The sequence below is a fragment of the Drosophila persimilis genome, unplaced genomic scaffold (genome assembly GCF_003286085.1).
Source record: "Drosophila persimilis strain 14011-0111.01,24,50 unplaced genomic scaffold, DperRS2 tig00000838-arrow-arrow-pilon, whole genome shotgun sequence".
NCBI lineage: Eukaryota > Metazoa > Arthropoda > Insecta > Diptera > Drosophilidae > Drosophila > Drosophila persimilis.
In genome coordinates, this window is record NW_020825360.1 from 139,586 (window position 1) to 148,593 (window position 9,008).

General features: G+C 48.1%; 2 protein-coding genes across 2 annotated transcripts; one reads left to right on the forward strand and one right to left on the reverse strand.

Annotated features, from left to right (window-relative positions):
• Positions 1 to 63: 63 nt before the first annotated feature.
• LOC6599098 (TBC domain-containing protein kinase-like protein) lies at positions 64 to 3,186 on the forward strand. Its single transcript, XM_002024387.2, has 6 exons — positions 64 to 374; positions 441 to 1,844; positions 1,915 to 2,121; positions 2,181 to 2,452; positions 2,539 to 2,835; positions 2,902 to 3,186. Exons 1-6 carry the CDS (start codon positions 182 to 184, stop codon positions 3,004 to 3,006), a joined length of 2,478 nt encoding a protein of 825 aa, XP_002024423.1. The 5' UTR covers positions 64 to 181; the 3' UTR covers positions 3,007 to 3,186.
• Positions 3,187 to 3,667: 481 nt separating this feature from the next.
• Positions 3,668 to 6,017, reverse strand: LOC6599097 (multifunctional protein ADE2). Its single transcript, XM_002024386.2, has 5 exons — positions 5,811 to 6,017; positions 5,544 to 5,747; positions 5,323 to 5,467; positions 4,737 to 4,849; positions 3,668 to 4,664 (listed from the first exon to the last, which is right to left on the reverse strand). Exons 1-5 carry the CDS (start codon positions 5,824 to 5,826, stop codon positions 3,862 to 3,864), a joined length of 1,281 nt encoding a protein of 426 aa, XP_002024422.2. The 5' UTR covers positions 5,827 to 6,017; the 3' UTR covers positions 3,668 to 3,861.
• Between the last annotated feature and the right edge of the window lie 2,991 nt (positions 6,018 to 9,008).

Here is a 9,008-nt window from a genome sequence, read left to right on the forward strand (position 1 = left end):
GCTTTCCATTTGAGGGGGCGTATGCCTGATGTGGCAACGCCAACAGCTGTTCGCTCTGGGGACTCCGTTTCCAATAATTGTTGCTGCCGATGCAGGCTTGGCTTGCAATTGAGTCCACCAATAACGAAGGAGAGCAAGGAAGCAGGAAGAAGCGGAAAGCCATCCATCCGCCCCCCCATCAATGGCAATCAAACCTGAGACTCGCCTGTGCGCCGTCACCTTCTTTGCGAAACTGCATCCGGGCGATGTCTGCGGCAGTAATGGCTTGCCGCTCACCCCAAACTCGATAGCGATTCTGGGGCGTGCCCAGCGGCTGAAGGAGTTGCAGGATGAGCACCTGTGCCAGTATCTAGATGTTATTCGCGGCAAGCATGGTAACGTAACTGACCAATGGACCCAGGTTGTGAATATTCCCTATCTCACATAGAGTATCCTTTTAGAACGAACCATTGTCGTATCGGAGTACGTGGGCTGCTCCCTGGAAGAGCATGTGAAGCGACACCCCCCGCTCAGTCTCGCACAAATCTTGCGCATCTTTTACCAGGTGGCCTGCGGCATCAATGTCCTCAGCCAGCATCATCTGGTGGCCCACAACCTGGAGCCAAAGAACATTCTGATCGCACCGGACGGACGACTGAAGCTCTTCAACTACGGCCTCTATTTCATGACCAAGGGCGGTGCCTATGTGCCGTTTCCCGTGGGCAACATCCGCTACATGGCACCGGAACGACTGCTCGGCCTCAATGGGAACGTCAAGAGCGATGTGTGGGCCCTGGCCATGCTTGTGGCGGAGCTGGTGCTGGGGCTGCAGCTCTGGCCAAAGCTGAAAATCTCGAATGTAGTGAGGAAAGTACTCGCCTTCGCCAGGAGTAACAATGTGCTGGAGAAGATCGCCCGGGAGCATCAGTGCTTCGAGGTCTACCAGAACATGGATGCAGGGCTGCGGCAGCTGCTGGAGAAATGTCTCCACGCTAGTCCCGGCCAGCGACCACTGCCCAGGGAGCTGCTGGCCAATAAATGTTTCGCGGACATCCTGCAGGCAGAGCAGGAACAAGAGAAGGCCAAAGAAGATGAGTCGAAACAGCAGCTGGAGTCCCATTTACCGCCTCTCCCGCTGCTCCTGCGGTGTCCGCTGTCGCAAATCTATCACCTCTGGCAGCTGGCCGGTGGCGATGTCCAGGCGGAGCTCAAAAAGGAAGGCCTCATCCGCAGCGAGGCACCCATCCTGGGCCTGCCGCAGATCGTGCGTCTGAATGGAGCCAGCGTCTGTCCGACTCGCAGCCAGTCGCACCTGATGGACGATCGCGTGGTGCCGCTCAAGCTGCAGGCCCTGCTACAGCGTCTCAGCCAGCTGCCGGCCTGTGTATACTTCCCGCTTCTCCACTCGCCGCGCTTCACGTCCCAGCATCAACAGTTTGTCCTCGAGCTGCAGCAGCTGCCGCTGGTCATTAGAGAGCGCGACATCGAGTACCAGTTCCATCGCGTGCGTCTGTTCGCCCGCCTGCTGCAAGCCTATCCCTACACGGCCGAGCTGCTGCAGCGGGAGGCGGCCATCGATATTCCGCCGCTGCTGCGAGGTGCTGTCTGGGCTGCCCTGCTGGAGGTGGTGCCGAACAGCGGCTATGGGAAGATTGACAAGTTCACGCCAACGTCGACGGACAGGCAGATCGAGGTAGACATTCCGCGATGCCACCAGTACGACGAGCTCTTGTCCTCGCCCGACGGCCACCGGAAGTTGAGGCGACTGCTCAAGGCCTGGGTGACGGCCCATCCACAGTATGTCTACTGGCAGGGCCTGGACTCGCTTACGGCACCCTTTCTCTATCTGAACTTCAACAATGAGGGTGAGTTGGTCCTGCGCGGGTGGGACTACCACGTTGTGTGATCATACGTTTTGGCTCTGGCTTCTTGCAGAGTTGGCCTTTCTGAGCCTCTTCCGATTCATACCGAAGTACTTGCACTGGTTCTTCCTCAAGGATAACTCGGCCATCATCAAGGAGTATCTGAGCAAGTTCTCGCAGCTAACAGCCTTCCACGAGCCGCTCCTCGCCCAGCATTTATCCAGCATCAGTTTCATTCCTGAGCTCTTTGCCATTCCCTGGTTCCTGACCATGTTCTCTCGTGAGTTGCAACCGTGAGTTCCGGCCTATGGGACAGCCTTAACTGAATCGCCCTTGTAGATGTGTTTCCGCTGCACAAGATCCTGCACTTGTGGGACAAGCTGATGCTGGGCGACAGCTCGTATCCGCTGTTCATCGGCATCGCCATTCTGCGGCAACTGAGGAGTACACTGCTCGACTCGGGCTTCAACGAGTGCATACTGCTCTTCTCCGATCTGCCCGACATCGTGATGGAAACCTGTGTGATTGAGTCGCAGAAGATGTACGAGGCGACACCAAAGAGCATTACGCATCGCCAGCACGCCCTGCGCTCCCAGCCGCCCCAGTCTCTGGTTTGTGTTTGCGGTACCAGCAGAGTCTCCGAAAGGTCTCAGATATCTAATCAGTCTTGTTTCTTTCTCTTCATCTTCATCCGCAGGACATCGGCCTGACTGATGTGGAGCTGAAGCATCTGCAGCTGGAGCAGTGTCCTCGCATCAGTGCCAAAGATGTGCAGCATTTGCTGCTCCATTCCCCCGACGATTTGGCCCTCATCGATCTGCGGAGCGTGGTCGACTACGGACATGTGCATGTACCGCACAGCATCAACATACCGTTCGCGACGGTGCAGCTGGGCGAGCAGCGTCTGGAGGCGCTAAATGTCCCACATCTGGAGGCGCAGCTGCGGGGAAGGATTGTGGTCTGTGTGAGCGTCATTCATCAGAATGCAGTGGAGGTGAGCAGCCAACTGAAGGCACAAATACGTTTTTCTATCTATTCTGTTTTCATTTCCATATCACAGTTCTCGCACTTTCTGGTGGCCTGCGGCGTCCAACGCACTTGCATTCTACACAAGGGATTCAATGTCCTGCACTCCATCGAGCCGAATATACTCATCTCGAATTGATCGATCGAACGCCTATATGCATCGTCCTCTCATCGCTACACTTCCCGTTCGGCTAGCCTAAGCGCACGCACTGTACAATATTGATATTTTGTAAAATGCTACATATAGTCCTTTTCGTATGTTGATGTATTGTACCATATATGTATGTGTAGGTAATATTTATAACCTTTGAACACGGTATGTGTTTTATTGCTCACTCCCTGACTTCTATCGAATCACCATGATTCTCCGTGGAGCGGGTCCTTGGAGCAGTATCATTCTGCTGAAGGTTGTGGCTCATTTGATGTGGATCCGAATTGCCGAGATATTCCTGATATTTTTCGATGCCTCATGCGCTCTTTTGGAGCTTCATTTGAAGGAAAATGGGCAGATCCTCCAAAATGCATCAACACGTGTGCAAATGTTAACCAAACCGAAGCAGAACTCTGTACTTTGCCTGTACCGTGCCTGCGCGTCCCTATTTTCTTATTGTGTCATCTGCTGCTCATGGTCTCCGGACATCTCTAGAGGCTCACGTGCCTCAACATCAAGATACCTGATACTCAAAGGAAATGGCTATTTGATGCGGAAACGCTACCTCTAGATCTTATAATTATTTTATATATCCATAGAGTCGATTCCCCTACTTAGTATTGCTAATCTTCGGGGATGGTTTGACCAATTATTTGTTGTAATTTTTGTATTATTTATTAGTTCTTGATACCCTTCGACTACACAGGGTATCCCTAGCTCGAGTCATGCTATGCTTAACACTAGAAAAGTAAGAAACGGGTATAATCCAAACAAAAAGATTCAACAAAATGCAAACGAAGGGGGAAAAGGAGTGGGAATGTAGTAGAAGTTCGCTGGCGAAACTTAGGCACTGCGAACGCCGCGCAGCTCCTTGTCGGCCTTCTTCAGGGTGATGAAGTTATTGAGGCCCTTGACCCGCAGTCTAGACCAGATCATGAAGTTGCCCAGGCCCAGAATGGTGGCGGCATGTAGGGCCGCCGCCTCCGGATAAAGAACGGTGGCACAGCCGAGGCCCGAGGGCAGATTCAGGCTGGACCAGACATCGACCTGCATGTTGTCGGACTTGACGGGCGGGCAGTTGATCACCGGATAGTTGGTGCTGCCCGATACCACCGGGCCCAGTCCATTGGAACGTCCGGCTACGGCCACAAAGATAAGGTTGTTCATCACCGACTCGTACTCGCGGACGATGCGAAGCGTCTCTTCCGGTCCCTTGTGGGCTGAGCTGACGCGCAGCTCCACGTTGAGGCCCAGAGAGCGGCAGCTGGTGGCGATCTTCTCGCTGTGCGAGGTGTCCGAGGCGCTGCCCATGAGCACCACCACCAGGTGGTCCTTGCGCGGCACAATATCCGCCAGCTGCTCCGACACCCAGATAAAGTTGCGCTTAACCGTGTCGAGGTCACTGGACGTGACCGATGTGAGGTTGCGGTACACCTGCTTGTCGACCATCAGGCGCTTGTCGCCCGACGGCCAGAGGCGCCACGAATCTGAGTCTATAATGTCGGCCAGCACAATGTTGCCATCGGCATCGATGCCGAATTCCACCTTCATGTCGATCAGCGCACAGTTCTTTGTCTGCCAGGCCCGCTCCAGTATCTCGAAAACCAGCAGAGTCGTCCGGCGCATAATGTCCACCTCGTCCTGGCCTAGCGATTCAGAGGTAAGTTACGGCTGTGAACGGGTGGGTTCGATGCGATGGTTGCTTGAAGTGTGCTTACCAATTGGCAAGCCATTGAGCTCGAATTTGGCCGAGATTATCTGCTCCTCGCTCCACTGGGGATCGTGGTTGGCGTCATCCTTGAAGAAGGTCTCCTGTTTGGGTGGTGAGAATCTAGCGGATAAAATATATATAATAGTATATTCAGACTAAACAAACTGGCTAATCGATTAGAATGGGGCTAAACCATAGACTAAATGGATTAAACATTGGCAGTATTTCAAACTAATTCAAGAACTATGAGGCTTTGATACTGCATTTCATGCCATAACCATTTTGTAAGGCCTTTTTCTTTGCATTAAATTTGAAATCGAGATTTTCTGACGAAACATAAAAACGGATTGCACCATTCCGTAGGTTTTCGGCTTGCCTCCGATGACTTTTGCAATGTTATTCGAGATGAGGGGATGGATGGGAGATGCTTATCGGAACTGTCGTTGACCTCGCGAGCAGTGCAGTGCAGGGCAGTGCAGTGCATCGATTGCAGTTAAATTTGTTTACCGCAGCAGCGTGAAACGTCAACGTTGGTTGATATGCGGCGGGATGGGATCGAAGGCGCCGATAACCTCGGCATGAATGCCACTAACCTGTAGCCCTCCGGCACGCCGACATTGCGCTTGAGGAACGATCCAGTGGCCAGGCGTCGAGTTACCCACTCGATGGGTATCATCTCGCATTTGCGGGCAATAAAGGCCTTCGCCCCGCAATGCTTCACATAGGCAGTGCGTATACCTATTAAATTTTCGAATGTTCCACATAAGTTCTACAACACACCATACACAAAACAAAGCTGCGGTTGACGACTCACCAGCCTCGTTGAGCAGGCGAAAGACCTGGCCGTTGGTGGTGTTCGAGATCTCCGCCTTGCCGGCCAAATCATGCGCCTTGACACCATCGCCGGCAGTGATGCGATCCTTGCTCAGCAGCAGGCACAGTCCGGGATGCTCGGGCAGGTCGTACACCTGCTTGGTCTTCCCCTCGATTAGAACCTTGCCAAGCTTGTAGCCCTCAACTGCGGGACCGATGGATAGCGTTTGATAGGGATACATATGTATATTTACTTTCTTTTACTTACTGGATGTAGTTGTCATCGTTCTTGCTTCTAATTTTCTGATAAATACGAATTAAATTCAATTTGTTTCTGATGTTCCTTCTCTTTCACTATTTTCACGTGTTGCGCGCTTCGCTTTGTGCTTGATATTCGCGTGTGCTTCTCAATCTCTCTCTCTCTCTGTCTCTCTCTCTCTCGTTCTTGTTCTGCTCCGCTTTAGGTCTCAAAGCGAAATGGGCGCCGACAGAACTGTTTGGACGACTTTATAATAACAAAAAAAGAAACAACAAAAATTAAGAAAAATTGGTTATCGCTCGCATCCTACCCACACACTGTCACATTTCAGAGACAGTGTGCGTGTGTGTGTTTGTGCATGCGTGCAAGCGTAGGCATGGCAACGGGTTTTTAGATACCCTACAGTCGATAGACGCTTTTGGCTGCTTTGCTAATGACATTACCCTTTGCTAACTGACTAATTGAAAAAAACAGAGATAGACTTATGGGAAATGCATGCAGTGAGAGCGGGAGAAATATATGCGTCGCTTTCCGGCTGAGCTGGGAGTCGCGCTGCGGCAGATTCCTTGCACTTTTCAGACCCAATTTTGCTAGCTACCCAGCTTCCAAGCACGGTATTCCATATTCGAATCAGTTCAGTTTTCAGCACGCTACCCTCCAGATTGGCGGTCATTTGAGGCTAACGTACGTCGTTCCAGCCACTCCGCACAGATCAATCGGCGATAATGGGCGCGTCATCACTTCGTTAGCCTGTCATATGTAAGGTAAACAAAAATATTTTTGTTTCGCCTTTTGCCTTCATAAAAATAAACTTTTCCTTCGACACGGTTTCCGCAGGCCATATGTGATCGGGGACGTAATCAGGATTGTGGATCGGTTGCCAAGTGCAAGGGAAAAAATTAGCAATCGAGCAGAAATCTTGAAATTGTGCCAATATTTAAAACGAATAATCTTTTGGGCTTGCAGAAGGAAAAGGAGAAAGTCGCACTCCTATATAGTCTCATAGTAGGCTTTATCATAAAAACTTCCAGATTACAGGTAAATGTTTTGCTTTTGTGCAGAATTTTAAACTTCGCGCCGATTCCATGGGAATGGTCAGACCGTATATTTGACCATTTACGGTATATTTTGACGTTAAAATTTAATTGAAGGTATATTTACGGTATAACGGTATATAATGGTATATTCCAGGCCTCAATTCATTTTTATAAATATTTTATTTATTTTATATTTTATTTATATATTTAACAGCCTTTTTTTTAATGGACGAGTATCACTTCCTTTCTTTCCAATTGACAGAGATATTGCAATTGCATATGTTATCACAGAAATGTGGATCAGCTGGAACATAGACACGGAATGAGCAAAATTGTGAATACATACCCTATAGAAGGATATATACGGCAAAGAAGAAATGCATGAATAGGTTAAAAACCATTCATTCTGAGAAATGTCAAAGTATAATTGTAATATTAATTAATGGAAATGGGGTATACAAATGTTGGCAAGAAACAAGTGTTTAAGTGATGAACATTTCATGCTTACTTACGTTTCATTTCACGCTCACTTAAACCTTATTTAAGAAACAGAGTCCCCAAAATTAGCCTTGCTAAAATGAGAAGGAAATTGATTCATTTTCATTTTCATGCAGTATTATTTTACGCGGCTTAACTAAAGGTGCTACCCTATTTAAATAGGGGGTCTAAGTGGGTTTGGTTCATTGGTATATTTACGGTATATTTTGAAAATGAAACGGAATATTTCGGTATATTTTTGAGGGTCAGACCGTATCAATAAATCCGCGGCCACACTCAACTGCTCGCCAGCGTAGACACCACGTCCAGCTCACACACCTTGGATATTTGTACTCTTTCCATAGTATATTCTAGAATTTTCCAGTGTTACAAATGGCTGAATAACAATTTATTGTTTGTATTTATTGTATTGACAATATGAAGCGAACTGCGTTATTCGTTATTTTTTAAATGAGACCGTATATTTTGGTATTTATTTGAATCGGGTAGAATCTGTAATAACCGGTTCACAACACATACCCTGGGGGAAATGGATGTTATAGAGTTTTGAACATGTTTGTCATCCAAGGCAAAAACAATTTATTTTCAATATTATTTAATATTATTTTCAATATATCAACGATATTTTAAAGCTTATTGTCTTCTTGCAGAGACCAAGAATAGGTATCGGGATGGAGATCATATACTCATCACTCATCATATACATAAATATGTCTAAAAAATGTCAATTTGAGAAATGGTCTTTAATAGTTACGTTTTATCTTCATATCAATATTTATACTTTCATATAAAATTAACAAAATAGGGTATACAAAGGCCTATACTACGGCTTACACGCAATATGAGGCGAATAACGCAGTAAAAAGTGCAGAAAAATGTATGAAAACAAGCCCAAGATAGACAATCTTAGCCCTAGATAGCCCTAGATCTTAGCCCTTCTAAATTAACCGGCCCGCCTGTTTCGAACAAAAAGATACCCAGGGCCTGGCCGGGATCGCCGGATAGGAGCAAATTTCCGATTCCACGCTCAGGTCCGGTGCTTGCTGCTGCGGCAGCGCCATTTTGTTTCGCTGTTACGTTCGCTCCCCATCGTGCATTTTTCGTTATTTCGTTTTACACGTCGAATGTGAAAATTCACCACCATACAATATGGCTCTCTTCTCTCCCTCTCAGCACGAACACATTTTCGATTACTAACACAGATGCAGGGCGTGCTCTCTCTCACTCTCTGAGCACGGGCTCTCTGTTGCACACATGTCGTCGAGGCCATGCGCCAGAGCGAGACAAGCGTATGGACGAGGCGCGTGCTTGTCGGGGCTGCTCTTTCGTATTCCGCTGGCTATCTATGTGTGTGTGTATTCGCATTTTCAGTAAATTCGAAAAAAATTTTGTATATTTCATGGCGACAACGTCGGTCGTGCTGCTTTACTCACAAGAAACGCGCGCTTGTCGAAAAATCGTACGCGCGGTACGTACATATATCGGTGTAGAAATTACTCAAAAATGTTGGTAAAAATCGCTAAAAATTATATAAATTTGTGATTAATGTGCAGTGTGTGGTGCAAGGCATGCGATGCGGCCAAAAAATGATGAAAAATAATATGAAATTAGCGCCAAAAATGCATTTGAAAAATGTGAGACTTCAATGGACATGACGGAGTTTTTTTTCATT

Coding starts and splice junctions, on each gene's coding strand:
- LOC6599098 (XM_002024387.2), top strand. CDS start 182: ATGGCAATCAAACCTGAGACTCGCCTGTGCGCCGTCACCTTCTTTGCG. Junction 1,845..1,914: donor TCTGAACTTCAACAATGAGG/GTGAGTTGGTCC, acceptor GGCTTCTTGCAG/AGTTGGCCTTTCTGAGCCTC. Junction 2,453..2,538: donor CCCAGCCGCCCCAGTCTCTG/GTTTGTGTTTGC, acceptor CTTCATCCGCAG/GACATCGGCCTGACTGATGT.
- LOC6599097 (XM_002024386.2), bottom strand. Junction 4,850..5,322: donor GGCGTGCCGGAGGGCTACAG/GTTAGTGGCATT, acceptor TTTATCCGCTAG/ATTCTCACCACCCAAACAGG. Junction 4,665..4,736: donor GCTCAATGGCTTGCCAATTG/GTAAGCACACTT, acceptor CTGAATCGCTAG/GCCAGGACGAGGTGGACATT.